Source organism: Hyperolius riggenbachi, chromosome 3 (assembly GCF_040937935.1).
Source record: "Hyperolius riggenbachi isolate aHypRig1 chromosome 3, aHypRig1.pri, whole genome shotgun sequence".
Lineage (NCBI taxonomy): Eukaryota > Metazoa > Chordata > Amphibia > Anura > Hyperoliidae > Hyperolius > Hyperolius riggenbachi.
In genome coordinates, this window is record NC_090648.1 from 200,477,870 (window position 1) to 200,500,102 (window position 22,233).

Sequence of the window (22,233 nt, forward strand, 5' to 3'; positions counted from 1 at the left end):
TGGAGGCCCAGGATGCTTCGATAGCGGCCTTAAGCTCATCCAGAGTGTTGGGTCTTGCGTCTCTCAACTTTCTCTTCACAATATCCCACAGATTCTCTATGGGGTTCAGGTCAGGAGAGTCGGCAGGCCAATTGAGCACAGTAATACCATGGTCAGTAAACCATTTACCAGTGGTTTTGGCACTGTGAGCAGGTGCCAGGTCGTGCTGAAAAATGAAATCTTCATCTCCATAAAGCTTTTCAGCAGATGGAAGCATGAAGTGCTCCAAAATCTCCTGATAGCTAGCTGCATTGACCCTGCCCTTGATAAAACACAGTGGACCAACACCAGCAGCTGACATGGCATCCCAGACCATCACTGACTGTGGGTACTTGACACTGGACTTCAGGCATTTTGGCATTTCCCTCTCCCCAGTCTTCCTCCAGACTCTGGTACCTTGATTTCCGAATGACATGCAAAAGTTACTTTCATCCAAAAAAAGTACTTTGGACCACTGAGCAACAGTCCAGTGCCGCTTCTCTGTAGCCCAGGTCAGGTGCTTCTGCCGCTGTTTCTGGTTCGAAAGTGGCTTGACCTGGGGAATGCGGCAACTGTAGCCCTTTTCCTGCACACGCCTGTACACGGTGGCTCTGGATGTTTCTACTCCTGACTCAGTCCACTGCTTCCGCAGGTCCCCCAAGGTCTGGAATCGGTCCTTCTCCACAATCTTCCTCAGGGTTCCGGTCACCTCTTCTCGTTGTGCAGCGTTTTCTGCCACACTTTTTCCTTCCCACTGAAGTGCCTTGATACAGCACTCTGGGAACAGCCTATTCGTTCAGAAATTTCTTTCTGTGCCTTACCCTCTTGCTTGAGGGTGTCAATGATGGCCTTCTGGACAGCAGTCATGTCGGCAGTCTTACCCATGATTGCGGTTTTGAGTAATGAACCAGGCTGGGAGTTTTTAAAAGCCTCAGGAATCTTTTGCAGGTGTTTAGAGTTAATTAGTTGATTCAGATGATTAGGTTAATAGCTCGTTTAGAGAACCTTTTCATGATAAGCTAATTTTTTGAGATAGGAATTTTGGGTTTTCATGAGCTGTATGCCAAAATCACCAATATTAAAACAATAAAAGGCTTGAACTACTTCAGTTGTGTGTAATGAATCTAAAATATATGAAAGTCTAATGTTTATCAGTACATTACAGAAAATAGTGAACTTTATCACAATATGCTATTTTTTTGAGAAGGACCTGTATAATTGTATAATGGTGGACATGATATAAGGGACAAATTCCAGTTTCATGGTACCCTTATTGGGAACTATGCATAATGTTTGTAAACTGTTTAATCATGACTTTGCTGTAATGGCTATGCGGATACTGTGTATTTGTATTTATGTGAATATTTTTTTAAAGATTTATAATAAATTGAGGTTTTAATTGGTTATTGAATGATTTGGGTCAATACTTACCTATTGAGGTTGAGGACAAGGTTTTGTCTATAGTACATTCCCTTTAAGGTCCTTGTCTACCCACAAATAAGACTTACATCTTAAAAGGGGACACATAAGGGGATCACTTCTACATATTCTAGTATGTCAACTTGACTAGACCCATTGGTCAAGTTTCTCTTGGGTTTCAAATACGTTCTACACTAAACAGCTCATATTGTGCATCATTGCAATAGATTATAGTGATCCAAATAATGTGCATAACATACAATTACATGAATATAGGTTACATGCTGTAGCCACTGTATCAATGATGTACACTTCCTTTACTCAAACAGGAGGCCTAATGTATAAGTGAGCCACAAGCACCATTACTCCTCTTACTACATTGTCACACATCAATTTAACCACTTCGCATCCAGACCTTGTTTTCCCCTTATTGACCAGAGCAGTTTTGACGCTTTAGCGGTGTCCCTGTTTAATCACCAATAACTTCATCTGTAGTCGTGCTACTTAAATGATCTATATATCGTTTTTTTCAAGACAAACTAAGCTTTCATTGGGGGGTATTTGGTCCCAAATAAAATGTTCCTCTCTGCATTTTAATGGGAAAAAGAGGGAAAAAAAAAAATGCATTACTTCTCAATTTTGACCAATTTCTGTTTAAAAATAAAAAGTGCGATTGACATAAAAACTGTGCAACCAGTTAAAGTCGCCCCAGTATAGATATCCAGATGTGTCCCCAGTATCACCCCCCCCAGTATAACCAGATGTGTCCCCTGTGTTTGCCACCCCCAGAATCGATTGACAGACGCACCCCCAAGAATAGTGCCCCTCTTTATAGCCAGATGTGTCCCCGGGATCAGGATTACCCCATTATAGCCAGATATACCCCCAAGATTAGTGCTGCCCCCCATTATAGCCAAATGTGCCCCCAGTATTAGGTTATGCCCCCCCCCCCCCCCCCCGTTGCCCAGATGTGCAAAATTTGTAAACCCCCTTCCCCTTGGTTACTCAGATGTCCCCCGTGTATATGCACCCCCCCTTTACATATCCCCCTCCCCCCAATAATCTATAGCCAGATGCACTCCCCCCCCCCCCCATTAGGCAGCCCCCTCTATGCAGAAATAGTTTAAAAAAATGCACAAGCAGGCAGTCTCACTCACCTTACCTCGGTCCTGCGACTGTCCTGAAGCCTGATCCTCCATTCACCGCTCTGCAGTCAGCCGCATATTGCCGGTAACCCGAGTCCCGGCTTGATGACGTCAATATGCGGCTGACTTCAAAGCGGTGATCGGAGGATCAGACTTCACGACAGTCGCAGGACCGAGGTAGGTGAGTGTGGCTGCTTGTGCATTTTTTTTAACTGTTTGTGCGCCGAGGGGGACAGATGAAGGATCGCTGCAGTTCACTACTGCAGCGATCATTCATGGGAGGAGGGTATACTAATTGGCCAAAAGGGAACATGTTCCCTTCCACCAATTAGTATTGCAGCTGACAGAGCCGGAGGGTGCGCTCTGAAGCGCACCCAATCGTGCACAGCAGGGCTGCAAGGAGGTCAGTATATCTACGTCACTGTGGCTTGGAGGGTGCCACAGCTGACGTAGATATACTGTAGTGGAGGACAAAGTGGCTAAAGTGAATCCGAGGTGAAAATAAACTGATGAGATAAACAATTACGTTTATTCTCCTACTCCTAAAAATTACTTTTTAAAGTATCACAGGGTTTTCTTTTATATTTAAACATTTACAAAGTAGGTTGAAGGTTTTACTGCCTCTAATCCAGTGTTCCCCAACCCTGTCCTCGAGGTCCACCAACACTGCATGTTTTGTGGAAGTCCACAGAGGTAGGTAATCAGCTCTGCTGAGACACTAATTACCTCACCTGTGAATGAGTGTGGTTTCCTGCAAAACATGCACTGTTGGTGGGCCTTGAGGACAGGGTTGGGGAACTCTGCTCTAATCAGAGTTAGGAAAAGGTCAATAGTTTTTGCTTATCAGTGATGTTAACTATATTCCCTATAACTATATATATAACAAGCTAATCGACAAGACTGAAGCTGTCACTTCCATGCCTAGAATTTATCAGGCAAAATAAAAAGAAGATAAACAGTTTGGTTATTAATATGTTTTGTACCGTACATACACGTTTATCTCATCATGTCACATATCGCCTCGGGTACACTTTAAAAGAAAAAGACACAGAAAATGTATGTATGTATGTATATATATCTTAAGACCCAAAATAAACACACAAAACAGAAACATTATTAACAACAATTACTTGGCAGCCCTTATGTCCCATTACGATTCCCTCCATTATTGTGCCTTCAGTCATATCATCCCTCTTTTTACAGTGTATTTTCATCACAATGTCCCCAGTGTCTGTGTGCTACATGTTCAGTCCATTATAGAGTCTGCAATAACAGTGCCCCCATACAGTGCTCTCCACAACAGGCCATCCTAATCTAATATCTCCAGTTACAGTGTCCCCCATGATAATGCTTTCTCTCACTGTACTTTGCAGTATAGTGTTTCCCCCTATTGTGCTCCCCACTATAGTATAACAAAGTGGATAGGGTGTGTGAGCACCCTGGAGCAAAAGATACATAAGAGAAAATGGGACCCAATGGTGCAGTATGTCAAAGTAACACAATTTTTGGAAAGAGTTAAGCAAGGTGGGTTGCTAGGGGCAACCGAACATGGGCAGCAAGTGGAGACAATTAACCCGACTCCACTCGAGGTGGTCTGTCAGGACCTCGGCTGGTCGCTCTCCTTGATAAAAAAAAGCGCTAGGCTCGTGTAAAAAAAAATGGCTAATGCTCATACCCCTTCAACGGGGGACATTGAGGGGTGGATTTAGCACATATAAAGGATAAAGAGGCGCCCTGGTTGTATAAAATATGTTAAAAACAACTAAAAACAAACAAGTGAGGTGGCTTACCTCAGAGACTAAATTCTTAGACAAAGATTTTTAATAACAAAGCACTAGAGCAGAGAGGAAGTTCTAAATTCAAGTCTGCTTTAAGAATAAAGCCATAGTATCATACACAATATACTTACAAGCACATCTACAAATTATTCTAGGCCTTTATCTTACTCTGAAATACATACTAACAAGCTGCCGCAGGGACTTCCCAATGCTAAATGAAAGTATCAACCTGCTATGAGGACTTGACCAGTCAAAGAGAGAAAAAAAGCATCACTGGGCAGTTTAGTTTGGTGCCCCATAACTAGAGCAACAATTTACATAAAAAAAGAATGAGCATTACAAGAAAAACTAATTCAAAGTCTCCCACTAGTGATGGGTATATCTGGGAGAACTTTTGTAGGCCTCGCAACCAGCTCTTCTCCTCCCTGAATTCCCCCATAGAACAAAGAAAGCTGCAGGTGAGTATACAACTGATGAGAAATGTTTTGTTCATCAGGAGAAGTTAAGTGTAACGAGGTAATGAGGGTTCAAGGCAAAGGAGTCCTCACACTTCTGTTGGTCAAAAAATCCAAAAACTTATTGAGGCAACAACACGTTAGAAAAGTGTAAAAAACAACTAAAATGTTTCAGGCCACGTGTCCTTAATCATGGCTATGATTAAAGCGGATCCAAGATGAAAAACTAACTATAACAAGTAACTTGTCTATATATGTTACCTAAAGTTTAGATGGTTTACACAGCAAATCTAGCTGCAAACAGCTTTAACCTCCCCGGCGTTCTATTGAGATCGACAGGGAGGCTGCGGGAGGGTTTTTTTTTAATAAAAAAAAAAACTATTTCATGCAGCCAACTGAAAGTTGGCTGCATGAAAGCCCACTAGAGGGCGCTCCGGAGGCGTTCTTCCGATCGCCTCCGGCGCCCAGAATAAACAAGGAAGGCCGCAATGAGCGGCCTTCCTTGTTTTGCTTAGATCGTCGCCATAGCGACGAGCGGAGTGACGTCATGGACGTCAGTCGACGTCCTGACGTCAGCCGCCTCCGATCCAGCCCTTAGCGCTGGCCGGAACTTTTTGTTCCGGCTACGCTGGGCTCAGGCGGCTGGGGGGACCCTCTTTCGCCGCTGCTCGCGGCGGATCGCCGCAGAGCGGCGGCGATCAGGCAGCACACGCGGCTGGCAAAGTGCCGGCTGCGTGTGCTGCACTTTATTTGAAGAAAATCGGCCCAGCAGGGCCTGAGCGGCAGCCTCCGGCGGTGATGGACGAGCTGAGCTCGTCCATACCGCTCAGGAGGTTAATAGAATATGATTATTTAATCCTGTGATACGACAGTAGCCATGTTGTTTGTAAACATTACACAGAGGCTGGCTTATCTGAATCTTGAGCAAAAAAAACCTAATCCCCCTTCCTCCTCCCCTCTGCCTCTGAAATCTCTGGCTAGTAATACCCAGGGGCGCCGCGAGGCATAAAGCAAACCAAGCGGCTGCTTGGGGCCTCAAGATCGTAGGGGCCTCGGCGGCTCAGTGACGTCGGCATGACGTCACTGTTTTCCCGCAGCCCCGCGGGGCTGGCAGAGCAGGGCAGCAGAGATGCCCTGCTCTGGAGACTATTTATGTCTCCAGTACAGGGCTTCGGGTGGCCATCTTCCCGTAGCCCTGCCCCTGCATTCAATCAGCGCGGGAGATTGGAGGAGGGAGGGAGCTCCGTGGGAACTGCGCGCCTGAGGAGCCGGCCACCGGCCAGGAGAGGAGATGGGAAGAGAAGACTTCTGCCAGTGCCAGGTGAGTAAATTCTTTTCTTTTTGCAGCCCTTATCTGCTGAAAATGTGCCCTAATTGCATTTGATATCTGCTGAACTGTGACCTAATTGCGTTTGATTTCTGCTGAACTGTGCCCTAATTGCATTTGATTTCTGCTGAAAATGTGGCCCTAATTGCATTTGATTTCTGCTGAACTGTGCCCTAATTGCGTTTGATTTCTGCTGAACTGTGCCCTAATTGCATTTGATTTCTGCTGAAAATGTGCCCTAAATGCGTTTGATTTCTGCTGAACTGTGCCCTAATTGCATTTGATTTCTGCTGAAAATGTGCCCTAATTGCGTTTGATTTCTGCTGAAAATGGGCCCAAATTGCATTTGATTTCTGCTGAAATGTGGCCCAAATTGCGTTTTATTTCTGCTGAAATGTGGCCCAAATTGCGTTTGATTTCTGCTGAAATGTGGCCCAAATTGCGTTTGTTTTCTGTTGAAATGTTGCACAAATTGCGTTTTTATTTTCTGGTGTCTGGGGTAACTGTTGCTGCATTTATTATTTAATTGTCATAATTGGCTATATTTGCTGTGCTACGGTTAAGCTCCGCCCATACAATGTCATGGCCACGCCCATTCTTCGGCGCGGCGCCTTAATCGCCCCCACATCCATTTTTCCCTGCAAAAAGCCCCGCCCCAATCCGCCCTCCCGCTCCACCCACATGTCATGGCCACGCCCAGTTATGCGGGATAGCCACACCCATTTTCTTCGCGCGCCGCAGGATAGGGCCACTTACTACAGTCCATGAATATATAAAGTCAGCGCAGGTCTATAGTAATACAGCTTTCGTCATTTTCTGGTATACAGGATCTTCGAACAAAAAGGTAAAGAAGCAAGGCTTACCAGATTCCAACAACCCACATTATAAGGTTGTAAACGAGTTTGATAGATGGTCCGCAGAACTTTCAAATGGTGTCGTTTCACCAGCGATGTTGCACACCACAGATTCCTCCGGAATATATTAGATATCCTGAGGTCGCAGAGACTCGCCAAAGAGGAGTCCAGTAGGATAGTGACATGAAAGAGATGTACGGCACATCTAAGTGTAAACCGTCTTTATTACATAACAAGTAAAACAATTTAAAAACAAGGATAAAAGAAACTCACATACGGGGCCCGTGCACTGGGAACCCCGAAAAAGTAGCGCGCATAAAATGGTCAATAGAAGACCTCAAATAAAATGGTGCCGCCTGTCGCCTTCCCGACCGGTTTCGCAATCTTGCGTCATCAGGGGAGAAAGGCGACCAGGCAGCCAGCACCAACTTTATAGCATTTTTGAATTAAAAAGTGGGAGTGGTTAGAATCCACCTTATTCAGACTACACTAGTCAAAGGCAGAAAGCATCAAACACAAAATAAAACATTGTGACAAATTGCATTGTGTCAGAGGGAAAGTAGCAAAAGATCTCTCAGATAGTGTGAATAAGAAGAGGTGGATGCAATATTACCTGCATATCCAATTCGTAGTAGGCTAATTAGGGCTAAATTAAAAGCTAGATTGATTACTCTGCCCTAGGGCATGTCTTTCCTATGAAAAACTTTTCTCTAGCTGAAAAGCAGGCACTTCCTGTACCAGAAGTAGTCACTGGAACTCAGGAAGTAGCCTTGCACTCCACCAGGGTCAAGTGGAGCACAAGTTCTTCCTGTGGTGAAAAAAAAAAATGCAATGCGTATGCAATGACACATACGATCATAAAAGCATAAACAATGAAGCACATACCAGTGCAGTGTGGCTATAAATATGCATGAAGTGTATTTAGGTGTGTCATGAAAAGCACGTCTAATGTACTATACTAAGAAGGTGCATAAATCTGTATGCATAGTAGAAACAATTAAATGATAGAACAGCCTCCATGGGAGCTCCGAGGGCCTTAAGTGGTGAAAGTGAAGAACATCTATAGTGATCATGCAAGACAGATCCCATAGGTATCCGATAGATGGAAATTATGCAAAGTTATGCAAATGTATGTACACAGCAGTGTAATGCGGCTATGATTACTAAAAAAAAAAAAAATGCAGATTGCTTAAGTAAAGAGCACATCTAAAGTGAAAGCGATCTCTACTACAGTGTAGAACACGCATGCGGCGACGCATAAGACATCAAAAAGCACACATAGGGACAAAAAAACACTTCGAGCATCTAAACCGACATATGGAACAATAAACAAAAATAATTGTTCTTATGCTGCAATAAAGTCGCATTTCAAAAAAAAAAAATGTGCAATACGTATGCAATGACGCATACGGTCACAAAAGCGTCAACAATGAAGCACATAGCAGTGCAGTGCAGCTAAAAATATGCATGTAGTGTACTTAGATGTGCCATGAAAAGTACATCTAAGAAGGTGCATAAATCTGTATGTATAGTGAAAACAATGAAATGATAGAACAGCCTCCGTGGGAGCTCCGTGGACCTCAAGTGATGAAAATGAGGAGCATCCATAGTGATCATGCAAGACCGATCCCATAGGTATCCGATAAATGGAAATTATGCAGAATTATGCAAATTCATGTACACAGCCGTGTAATGCGGCTATGATTACACATAAAAAACTCCATGCACCGATAACAGAGGACAACAGACAGCACTCTATGAGATAGAGAACAACAAAGGGAAAAAGAGGGACCACAACCTCCCAATATATCCTATCCAAATTAAGAAGGTATATGAATTTGTATGCTTAGTGAAAAAAACAGTGACAGAATAGAACAGCCTCAAACAGAGCTCCGAGGGCATCTAGTGGTGAAATGAGAAACAATCAGTGATCATGCAAGACAGGCCCCAAAGGAAACAGATAGTGAAATTTATGCAAAAATTAAAAATTATTATTAAAAAATATTAAAAATACAGTCAAATTGACCAGTATATGCGGGCCTTACAAAAAAGCATGCAAATGTATAGAAAATAAAGAATATGATAAAGCATTAAGAATTATTGATAAAACAGTTTACATCCAGTTCAATATTTTCACTATACATACAGATTTATGCACCTTCTTAGACGTACTTTTCATGGCACATCTAAGTACACTCCATGCATATTTTTAGCTGCACTGCACTGCTATGTGCTTCATTGTTGACGCTTTTGTGACCGTATGCATCATTGCATACGTATTGCACATTTTTTTTTTTTTTTTGAAATGCGACTTTATTGCAGCATAAGAACAATTATTTTTGTTTATTGTTCCATATGTCGGTTTAGATGCTCGAAGTGTTTTTTTGTCCCTATGTGCGCTTTTTGATGTCTTATGCGTCGCCGTATGCGTGTACTACACTGTAGTAGAGATCGCTTTCACTTTAGATGTGCTCTTTACTTAAGCAATCTGCATTATTTTTTTTTAGTAATCATAGCCGCATTACACTGCTGTGTACATACATTTGCATAACTTTGCATAATTTCCATCTATCGGATACCTATGGGATCTGTCTTGCATGATCACTATAGATGTTCTTCACTTTCACCACTTAAAGAGAATCTGTATTGTTAAAATCGCACAAAAGTAAACATACCAGTGTGTTAGGGGACATCTCCTATTACCCTCTGTCACAATTTCGCCGCTCCCCGCCGCATTAAAAGTAGTCAAAAACAGTTTTAAAAAGTTTGTTTATAAACAAACAAAATGGCCACCAAAACAGGAAGTAGATTGATGTACAATATGTCCACACATAGAAAATACATCCATACACAAGCAGGCTGTATACAGCTTTCCTTTTGAATCTCAAAAGATCATTTGTGTGTTTACCTTCTGTCCCATTCTTCTCTCATGTACTGAACATTACAGGCTTCCTGCAGACAGCTCTGCCTGTGCCTGTGTTTGTAATTCCTCAGTATGTGTCAGCCAGCTACTTTCACAGCCTAACAGAGGAGGATTTTTATCCAGCTCTCTTCTATCACTGATAAGATAGCAGAGAAGCTGCTGGCTTATGTAAATAAAACACACACTGGAGTGTGCATAGAGGAACAGACCAGCACGGAAGAGTTGGCAGCCTTCCAGACACAGGCCAACAAGTCTGACAGGGGAAAGATACATTGATTTATTACAGAGACCGTGATAGTACAAAGTGCTGCAGTGAGCCAGAACAGATTAGAATAGGTTTAGGAACTTGCAGGATGGTAGAAAAAACGTTGTAATTTTTGTTACAGAGTCACTTTAAGGCCCTCGGAGCTCCCATGGAGGCTGTTCTATCATTTAATTGTTTCTACTATGCATACAGATTTATGCACCTTCTTAGTATAGTACATTAGACGTGCTTTTCATGACACACCTAAATACACTTCATGCATATTTATAGCCACACTGCACTGCTATGTGCTTCATTGTTTACGCTTTTATGATCGTATGTGTCATTGCATACACATTGCATTTTTTTTTTCCCACAGGAAGAACTTGTGCTCCACTTGACCCTGGTGGAGTGCAAGGCTACTTCCTGAGTTCCAGTGACTACTTCTGGTACAGGAAGTGCCTGCTTTTCAGCTAGAGAAAAGTTTTTCATAGGAAAGACATGCCCTAGGGCAGAGTAATCAATCTAGCTTTTAATTTAGCCCTAATTAGCCTACTACGAATTGGATATGCAGGTAATATTGCATCCACCTCTTCTTATTCACACTATCTGAGAGATCTTTTGCTACTTTCCCTCTGACACAATGCAATTTGTCACAATGTTTTATTTTGTGTTTGATGCTTTCTGCCTTTGACTAGTGTAGTCTGAATAAGGTGGAGTCTAACCACTCCCACTTTTTAATTCAAAAATATTATAAAGTTGGTGCTGGCTGCCTGGTCGCCTTTCTCCCCTGATGACGCAAGATTGCGAAACCGGTCGGGAAGGTGACAGGCGGCACCATTTTATTTGAGGTCTTCTATTGACCATTTTATGCGCGCTACTTTTTCGGGGTTCCCAGTGCACGGGCCCCGTATGTGAGTTTCTTTTATCCTTGTTTTTAAATTGTTTTACTTGTTATGTAATAAAGACGGTTTACACTTAGATGTGCCGTACATCTCTTTCATGTCACTATCCTACTGGACTCCTCTTTGGCGAGTCTCTGCGACCTCAGGATATCTAATATATTCCGGAGGAATCTGTGGTGTGCAACATCGCTGGTGAAACGACACCATTTGAAAGTTCTGCGGACCATCTATCAAACTCGTTTACAACCTTATAATGTGGGTTATTGGAATCTGGTAAGCCTTGCTTCTTTACCTTTTTGTTCGAAGATCCTGTATACCAGAAAATGACGAAAGCTGTATTACTATAGACCTGCGCTGACTTTATATATTCATTGCTTGTGTGGACTTTTGGACATTGTCCTTCTCGGCTGTGGTCGCCTTCTGCCTTGGCGCTGACACTTGTTGTTCACTTACTACAGTCCGCTTGGGGCCACAAAAACCTTAGCTGCACCCCTGGTAATACCTCCCCTTCCTCCTGCCCAGACTGAGCTCCCATGAGCCCTTGCTACTGTCTAAAAGTGCCTTGGCTCTCTAAAAGCCTGTGGGCGTGGCTTGTTTAGTTTATAGGGAATTAGAGTATTAAAACAAAACCAAAAAAGTATTTGGCTTGAGGAATGCCCTATAAACAACAGGAAAGGAACACAATTATGCAATGTGTAAAAGTTCATCTTGGATTCACTTTAAAGTGAACCGAGCACCTTTTTAGCACTCAGGACATTTCTATAGCACATGAAAAATGCATGCCAACAATCTGTTTTATTATTAAAATAAACTTTTATTTTACCTTGTATTTTACAATCAAAGTCGTTTTAATAGCCTGTTTCAGCAGCCTGACCGTCCGCAGAAATCTCAGGAAGCTAATTGTTTTATTGAGCTAATTACCCAGAAGAAAATCTCTTTTCAACAACAAAGGGGGTGGGTAATTAGGACTGTTTCTAGCAGAAATCTCAGGAAGCTAATTGTTTTATTGAGCTAATTACCCAGAAGAAAACAATCTCTTTTCAACAACAAAGGGGGTGGGTAATTAGGACTGTCCTAATTACCCACCCCCTTTGTTGTTGAAAAGAGATTGTTTTCTTCTGGGTAATTAGCTCAATAAAACAATTAGCTTCCTGAGACTTCTGCGGACGGTCAGGCTGCTGAAACAGGCTATTAAAACTACCTTGACTGTAAAATTCAAGGTAAAATAAAAGTTTATTTTAATAATGAAACAGAATGCCTCAATACATTTTTGGACATTGTGACCTACTGAAGAGTGCAGTCTTCTGCTACCTGGTTTCCTGCACTCCAGTCTGATGAAAGAGAAGTAGAGTGGTATTTTTTTCATTATCATAGGCAATGAGGATTGAAGACCATATCAACAGTCCAAAGCAACAGCGTAGTGTCTCAATGCTGCAACCCAAATGTATGCAACACCAGGGAGTCAACCAGACACCACCTGTATCCACTGAAGGTGTAGCTTCAATGCAAGAATGGAAAGGCTGGGTCTTAAGGATATCTTAGGATATAGGCCAATTGGCCAGTCTCTTTTATGTGCCACAGTACAGAGCACTGTAGTAGATCAAGTCAATGGCTTATTTAACGGTAATGCAGTCAGTTGTTGGCAATGCAGTGACATTCCATTCTCTGGTTTACCAAAACTGACTGCAAAGTACACACAAATTCTTGGAACTATGAAAGCTCAAGCTCATGAAAGCTAAGCACAAGTCCCTGTTGTCGAGCTACTATTTCCAAGCATTAACATAGCTTAACAGAAAAAAGCAAGTAGGGATTGTAAAATTGCAAAGTAAGTTTTATAATGTTTTACTGTGGTGTAATTCTACTAACAAATTTACCAATAACTGTAATCCTTTTAAGCTTAAAAATGTCTCATTACATTGAGTCAAAGAAAACCATGCCCAATTTCTGCATTTACCGCTAGTTCCCTTTAGCCCGTTAAATAACCAACTATGTTAAAATAACTATTGCTGAAGCAATCTCTGGTATTATTTGCAACTCTGCTGTACCACTAAGCATGCTGGAATCAATCAGTTTAATTGACAGAAATGATCAGTTTCCACATGGTTGTTATATTGACAAAATCTTATAGCTTAAAAGAAAGCCAAGGACATACCATGTCCCGAACTATCTGAGCTTGATCATGTGCCTTTATTAAGCTGGCCACTAACGGTCCAATTTCTAGCGAAAAATCGTTAGAGCGATCAGAAATTCTGATCGGATTGGTTGTAAATAATCTCCAGTGGTGGACACAATTGATTATGAACGAGTGAAAAAAATGTCGCCCGAATGAATTTTCATCGAATGAAAATTTGGATTTTCTTGGTGCTCGTGATAGATAGGAAGCAAAGATTGGTTAGTTGATGGTGTAGTGAACGATTTTTCGTCCGATCATAAATTCTGATCGCTCAAACGATTTTTCGCTAGAAATTGGACAGTTAGTGGCCACCCTAAGATAGACTTAGCAAAACCAGTCTAAAGACAAATGGAGAAGACTGGTGCTTAAAGGGGAACTGAAGAGAGAGGTATATGGAGGCTGTCATGTTTATTTCCTTTTAATCAATACCTGTTGCCTGGCAGCCCTGCTGGTCTATTTCTTTGCAGTAGTATCTGATTAAAACCAGAAACAAGCATGCAGCTAGTCTTGTCAGATCAGACTTATAAGTCTGAACCACTGAAACACCTGATCTGCTGCATGCTTGTTCAGGGGCTATGGCTAATAGTATTAGAGGCAGAGGATCAGCAGGGCTGCCAGGCAACTGGTATTGTCTAAAAGGAAATAAACATGACAGCCTCCATATACCTCTCTCTTCAGTTCCCCTTTAAGCGGACTAGAGGCACAGAACAAGGGATTTGATTGGTTGCTCTGGCAACTGCTTTACCCTTGCACTGGTTTTGCTAAATCTTCCCCTCTGGAATAAAAGAAGGTGTGGCAATAAAGCCTGATCGCACAAATGAATAGTCAAGGTCTGATTAGCTGGTCATAAGCATGTGATCATGTTCCTTCCACTTCCAGTTAAAGCTGTAATAATTTGAAATATATGTTAAATTAAGGACATGTGCTATTGGTAAGGAAACACTGGGACAGACTGATTAAAATCAGAGCAAGGACAATTGGAGCAAACTGGTGCAAAATTGGGAAAGAAATTACAGATTGAAGGTTCTGACTAGAGGCTTGAACAACTGCATGTCTACTCCTGTTTTTAACAAATTTTCCCTGCGCTGGTTTTGAAACATCTGTCCCACCATCTCCAGGTTAATGGGAACCTGATGTAAGGAATATGGAGGCTGCCATACTTCTTTTCTTTTAACCACTTCAGCCTGCGGGTTGTTTTCAACTTAAAGTGTACCCGAAATGCGAATACAGAAAGATTTGATACTTACCTGGGGCTTCCTCCAGCCCCATAATCACAGCCGAGTCCCTCACCATCCTTCCAACTGCCTCTGTTCTCCAGCTATCTCTACTTCGGGCCTATTTCCACTACACGCAGATTGGATGCAGAATGGATGCAGAAAAACTGACTCAAATGAAAGCCTATAGGCCTGTTTCCACTAAACGCAGTTTTTCTAATGCAGATTTTGCCATACGCATTAATTGGAGTCAGTTTTTCTGCATCCATTTTGCATCCAATCTGCGTGTAGTGGAAATAGGCCCTAAGGCCCCTTTTACACTTATTCATTTGCTCTCAGTTATAACTGAAAGAAAACGGATTTTGAAAGTAATGCCCATGTTTTCCTATGGCACCTTTCACACTTAACGCGTTTTAACTGAAATCTTTTTCACAATGCACTGCTATGGAAAAACCGCGTACCAACGTGCGCTAATGCATACTAACGCACACCAACTGATTAAGTGTAAACGGGGCCTAAAGGTAGCCATACACTGGTCGATTTGCCATCAGATTCGACCAACAGATAGATCCCTCTCTGATCGAATCTGATCAGAGAGGGATCGTATGGCTGCCTTTACTGCAAACAGATTGTGAATCGATTTCAGCCTGAAACCGATTCACCATCTGCTGAGCTGCCGCTGTCACCTGTCCCTCCCTCCCCCCGCATACATTACCTGAAGCCTGGTCCCGGACATCTTCTCCGCATCACCTCCCGGGTCCCGGCTGGCATCTTCTCCGCATCACCTTCCGCATCACGACATCCGGCATCTGCATATAAAACTTTCTTTCACTCCAGTGACGGCAGAAGTTCAAATAGAGCGCCCTCTATTTGTAATTCCGCTGTCACTGCAGTGACACAGGAAGTTATACACGGATGCCGGATGTCGTGATGCGGAAGGTGATGCGGAGAAGATGTCAGCCAGGAGCCAGGAGGTGATGCGGAGAAGATGCCGGGAGCCAGCTTCAGGTAATGTATACCTGCCTCGATCGTACGCCACTAGCGATGCGCTCCCTACCGGCGGGCGATCGACGGTAATTTCCCGCACGGAGCGATCAACGGGATTGATCTATTTCGGGACGAAATAGATTGGAATTTAGCATTTAGCGTGAACGATGTGACAGCAGATTCGATCCCAGTGATCGAATCCTCTGTCGGCCTAGTATATGGCCAGCTTAAGGGTAATCTTGCTCAGTCACGTCAGTCGGGGTCATCTGCGCAAGTATCACTACTTATCACACTTAAATGATCTATATCTTGTTTTTTTCATCACAAATTAGGCTTTTGGGGTTGATACTTGTTTTCAGTAATTACTTTATTTTCTATACATTATATAGGAAAATACAAGTAAAAAATAAAAATAAAATACACAATTTTTTCAATTCCATCCCTTGTAGTCTTAAAATAAACAATGCTACTATAGTTAATACTCACACATTTTATTTGCCCTCGCTATCCCAACATTTAAATGATGTACCTAGTAGTACAATGTATAGCAACAATATATTATTTGGAAATAAAGGTGTATTTTTTCTGTTTTTGTACCCTAGCAATAATTCCAAGTCCTTATTTACTATAAAACAAAAAAAAACAGTAATATACCCTCATGACATACAAATTAAAAAAGCCCAGGCCCTAAGGAGTGGGGTGTTAATAAGGTTTTAATATTACATTTCTAAAAAAAAATTCTACTTTATGTTAAGAAACGCGGAAGAGCCGCCGCCATGAGTCAACGGGAGGCGGCTCTTTCCGCGCATGGCGTGGCAGAGCACGGGGAGGCAGCCGCCTCCACTCAGTCTGGGGCGGCTGTCCCCGTGCAGGGCATGGTGGAGCGTGGAAAAACCGCCACATTGGACGCGGCGGTTAGAGCGCATGGCCCCATTGCAGAGGCACCGCAGAGCGGTGCTGGTGTGGCTGGAACACATAGTCCCTCCAGGTTTAGAGTGACGCGCGCGCGCACACTCAGGCAGGGATTATATGATAGCCAGAAGTGAGTCAGCTGACCAGACTGGTCAGCTGACGCTGGCTTCACCTTTCATTGGTCCAGCACTTGGGGAGGTGCTGGGCAGCTTTATGTTTATATATACTGCAGGATGTTCAGTTGCTGGTTGTCTGGCGTTGCGAACACAACGTGGGAGCACTCAGACCCTTAGTCAGATCCTTAAGTGTGCCGGGACCAGCTGGAGCTGTAATCCTACACTTAGCTAGATTCTGTTGATAGCTTAAAGTACTAGTTTGATTGTGATTTTCTGTTATGACCCTTTGCCTGCCTGACTATCCTCCTGAACTCTGATCTTGTACCTTGCCATTCTGATACTCTGTTGCCGAACCCTTGCTAGTCCCTAGACTCTGCTTCTGCCTCCTGATCTTGTACTTTGATATATCTGATACCCTGTTGCCGAACCCTGCCTGTACCTTAGACTCCGCCTTCTGAATCTGTACTTTATCTATCCGTGTGTTTACGACCTGGCTTGTTCGACCTCGAGAACCGACCTTACTATTGGAGGCGGTTCCTCGTCCTGTTAGTGACACTTTCTCCAGAGTGTCACTTTCAGACTATCCTTCCTACTCTCAGCCTGACTCCTCCCGTCTTGGAGAGTTCAGGTCTTCGGAAGGAATCCGTGCAGTACTCTTTACTGCGCTGAGGCCTAGTCCTCTCAGTGTTGCTGTTACACCAAACACTACACTCTACTCAGGTGAACAGAGGTTAGCTGGTATATTGGATTATCGGTGATACTGCATATCACTTATAATCTGGTATATATCTGTATTCCCAGTGATACTGCAGATCACCGGTAATCAGATCCTCTCTGTGCTTCACCGATCGTTACACTTTAATATTACTTTCTGTCCACTTGATGGTGCTATACACTCTACTGGTAGTTACCAGGAGGTGTATAATCTTTTTTTTTTTTTTTTAGAGGGAATCGGAGGTGAGAGGGGTATGGAGGCTGCCATATGTATTTCCATATAAACCCTGGAACAAGTATATGGCTAATCCAGCAAAGTCTGAGTCAAGGTACCTGATCTGCTGCGTGCTTGTTCATGGTCTATAACTAAAAGTATTAGAGACACAGGATCAGGAGGACAACCAGGCAACAGGTATTGTTTAAAAAGAAATGAATATGGCAGCCTTTACTGCCCTCTCATCTTGGGTTCCCTTTAAGTACATTTTATAGTTTCACTTTTATGAATCAACCTGCCTTGTGATTCGTGGCAAGCTTATTTATTAACCGGTACTTTGACTGGCTTGGGGAACACATGTTCCCCTTCACTAATCACGGACATGTAAATACTGCTGCAAACAAGCGGCAGAAGCACGTGTGAGCACTGGACAGATAGATGCGTCCAGACTGAAGTAGGTGTAACGATTGGTGTCAGCAAGAGGCACAAATATCTGATTAAGTGGTGATATACAGAATCACCACCAATGCAGATATGTTAGAGTGAAATAGTCAGTATCTTCCTGATGGTAAATCAGCGGAAGGCTCACTAACACGGTAAGTGCCTGAAATGATCTACTCAGACCAGTGTCACACCCCGAACCTTGATTATTGGGGATCCGCAGTATCGCCAATAATACAAGGATAGACCCGATTATATAGCAATCTACGGAATTGCTAATAATGCGGGTAGAAGTAAAGCAGTGGACACACGAACAACATGGAAATAAACAAAGCAGTAAATATTCACAAGGTTGTGGAAATATCCACCACACGGCAATTCCTCAGAGGTGTGGTTACCTCTGAATGGAAACCCCGTGTGTGAGATCCCCCAAAGTGGCTGTGGAGGAATCTCGGCCTCTGGCAGTAACGGTCTGCTAGGGCCGGCGTCTCAGGGAGGCAAGCCTCAGATAATAACCCAACAGTGGGAGACGTTTCACTGAAGGGAGCAAGGTCAGACAGAAAGAGGTTCGGCAACAGTACAGGCGGCAACAGTACAGAGACGTGAGACGAGAGAATAGTCAGGAACCAAGCCAATAGTCGTTAACGGTACGGGCTGGCAGAGTACAGAATCAGGAAGCAGAAGAGAAGTCAAGACAGGCACAGAATCATACACAGAGAATCAATAACAATAATAATCTCCTAGTCTAGGTGTGAAGTCCTTGGTTTCAACACCTGGGATCTAGTCTAAGGTCTGAGTGCTAACACAGGGTATCGCAAACACAGACGAAGTGTGACTGAAAAGCACTTCCTTATATACTGCCTGGGAGAGAAGTCTCCGCCCCAGGCAGCAACCAATCAGAGCAGGCTAAAATGTCAGCTGACCTCCAGGTCAGCTGACACGTTGCAGATTTTTCGTTACAGTAGGTGGTTAAACGATAGCAGTAGCCTGGCAGTCCTGCTGATCCTCTGCCTCTAATACTTGTATCCATAGACCCTGAACAAGCATGCAGATCAGATGTTTCTGACAACAATCTGAAAAGATCAGCTGCAAGCTTGTTTCAGGCGTGTGATTCAGACTCTACTGCAGCCACAGAAATCAGCAGGACTACCAGGCAACTAGTAATGTTTAAAAGGAAATAAATATGGCTGCCTCCATATCCCTCTCACTTCATGTCCCCTTTAAACAAACACCAAATGTACTCGTAGTTCAACTGCAATGCACAGGGATACACCAGTAAGGAAGATTTCTTCCGCAAGGGAGAGTCAACACAGGTTACATGTGCTGAATAATCAGACATAACACAAGATTCACCAGCAATGCCTGTGGTTAGTATTCCCTTAAAAAGTAGAAAGCTTATTTACCTACAATTACAATATACTAACATCATAACATCTAACTGCAGAAATATGCAGTTATAGACAATTTCCAAATAGTTAAGACATCCTTCTAAATACAAAATAATTATAATCCTGCTGCTCTACACTAAGTGCACACAAGTACATGTCATTATGTATTAGCTATGCTCTCTTGCGAAATATTGATTCCTGGAAAGCAGACGTTACAAGCCACTGAGTACTGAACTGCAGGTGGCTGTTTAGAAAGAAAATGGTCAGCTGCTGCAGGATTATGTCACTGTCATAACCAATGCCAGAGCCTGCAAGCATTATCTGCAGGAACTGGGCAGGGCAAACACTTTCACACACTGTATAAACTTATTTCCTCTCCTTTCAGTAATACATACAACAGTAACAAAAAGACACATACGCACAGGTAGACAAACAGAAAACAGATATACTGGATGACTACTTTAACATATAATACAATACTGCAGCAAGACTTATTTAACAAGGTCAAGCCCAATTGGATATCGCTCATTGTTCTCACTGTTATAAAGCAAAACTATGATCGTTGAAAATAAAAATCTAGCATCCTGGATCTACATTACTATACTCATTATCAACATATTGAAGAACTCTTCCTGAATAATTTACATGCATGACCTTTTTCAAATATGCAGAATGGAGTCAGCGTATGTGATCAGCAGAAAAATAATGATTTTCAAAGCCTACAAGCATAGTACTAAGTGATGGTGCCATAAAGTACCGTATACTGCAGATGCCTATACATCACATTCCTCCTCGAATACAAAGAAAATCATGTGACCTTGTATCACAGGGGATCAAAAAATATCTCATGCAAGCAACTATGGCAGGACTTTGCTGGCTCATACATTACAGTACTCTCAGCTGCAGTTGGTCTGTAGATTAGAGGGTGTGGCAGCTGCTCCATACGCTGAAGCAAACCCACCATTCTAGTTCATTTATGCAGGCAGAGCATCTCCTACATCTCTGCAAGGACATCCTGTCTCAGTTATTGCCAGTTCAGTATGTTACACAGCACTGCAATAAAGCTAGAACTAGCAATGATGATAGAATGCATACACAAAATTATTATGCCTTAAAATAATAAAGAAATAGCACCCTTACCTTGATATATTGTTAAAGCTGAGATAAAGGAGCTGGAGGCTGGGCAAAGTATCCACATCTCTCTGAAAGGAAGCACAGAGTCACTACATCAGTGAGATTATGTGACGTAGAGCAGGAACATCTGTTCAGCTGATACAGCACACTGCTAATTGTGGTGGTCCTGATGCAGCATCTATTACTGAGGAGAGTGTAGGGAGAACAGGGGAGTGTTTCTGAGCAAGGATCTGTTCTGCAGAAGCAGCTCTGCACATGCAAGGTGATCAGCAGAGGGAGGGGTAAGGGAAGAGAGAGATGAAAAGAGAGAGAGAGAGCTCCTAGCTTTCAGTAACCAACATGCATCATCAGCATTTTTGCTGCATAGTGCCAAGGATGCTGATCATTGGCAGAGTGAAAAATTGAACTCTGATCAAATACTAACAAGGCGAAGGATTGGCTGAACACAATAGGAGATCACGGATAATACAAACTGCCCAGATGAATACAGTTAGGATGACAGTCTACCACTTGCTAGCTCTAAATCTATAGCTTGAACATTTACAGCAGACTTGTTTAATATTTTATGTTGCACGTCATAGGCATATGAATAATTAAAATCACTGACTCAACACTCATATTTTGTAAATGCTATAATTCTGGACACTAGAGTAGAATATGGTAATCTTGAAAAAAAAAACAAAAAAAAAAACAAAACAAGAAGCTATGACCTAGATCTATCAATAACAGTACTGAAAATTTTGAAAAAGATATTCATAGTTCAATCTTTGATTAAAGATCAAGTGTGTTCTATGACTTTTAGCTAAAACAGATCTTAACCCAAACTGCTAAACACATAGCCGGAGTACACATACGTGTGATTACTTGACAAAGCCATGCCTATACGCATCACTGTTAAGGCCTCTTGCTAGAGGGACACCAGTTCCCAGGAGCTCCCTCTCATTGTTCTGGCATCTTCTGCAGCACACTTCACAGTGTACAACGAATAAATCATGTCACTAGCTGTCCCTCCAAAAGGCCCACAGACTTAAGTCACTCCTATATTCACAGTATTCACATTCTGACCACAAAATAGGGTCAAATAATCTACCGATATGTTTTTGGGATGTGGGAGGAGATTGGGATGACTGGGGAAGCTCACACAAACATAGAGAGAGCATAAAAAATCCAAGTATCTAATGTCCTGGCCAAGATTCAAAATTGGGATTGCAAAGCGAAAGCAAGGCAAGAGCGCTAACCACCCTCCCATTATCTCCCATCATCTCTGCCCCCTTAGTATCTACCCAGCTATCTCTTCTATCTAGCAAATTGTATAAGACAGTGGAATTTATTATAGCTGGGCCGAGACATTTTAATAACTTTCTGCTGAAGTCCGCAGATACTCTACGTGGGGATCACAGTTCTCCAAGTAAACAAAAAGTATGCAAGTTCAAGGAAGCATAAAATAGCACTCACTGATATAGTAGTGGTGCGTGGCTGGCTGAGGCAACCCATCATGGCCTCACAGCAAGATAAAGCAGCAGTGGCACGGTCACTGAAATAATATCCCCCATACAACATGCAGCCGTTCTGACCTCAATATAACAAATATGGCATGTTATGCTACCCACATTACAAGTGCAGCCGTGTCAATTACCCAATTTAACAAGTAATTACTGTAGGTGCTCCTTAGTGCCCCCCCGGTCAAAACACAGACACACGCACAGTTAAAGCGCAATGAAACCCAGCATTTCTTCTTTGCTCTAATAGATTATTTACAGCATATTATAAACAACCAGCATTTTTTTTTTTACTAAAACAGCATTCAAAGGGTTAAACACAGGGCTTAGAAGCTCCCTGTCAGGAAAGCTGGACTCATCTGAACTAGAGATA

General features: G+C 42.6%; 1 protein-coding gene across 1 annotated transcript in view; it reads right to left on the reverse strand.

The window, feature by feature from the left end:
- The window catches only part of LRRC49 (leucine rich repeat containing 49), a 168,296-nt gene that overhangs the window by 89,481 nt on the left and 56,582 nt on the right, over positions 1-22,233 (reverse strand). Inside the window, exon 9 of the mRNA XM_068272533.1 lies at positions 20,368-20,429. Within this exon, the coding sequence (XP_068128634.1) occupies positions 20,368-20,429 (62 nt within the window). The remainder of the gene's footprint in view (positions 1-20,367; positions 20,430-22,233) is intronic.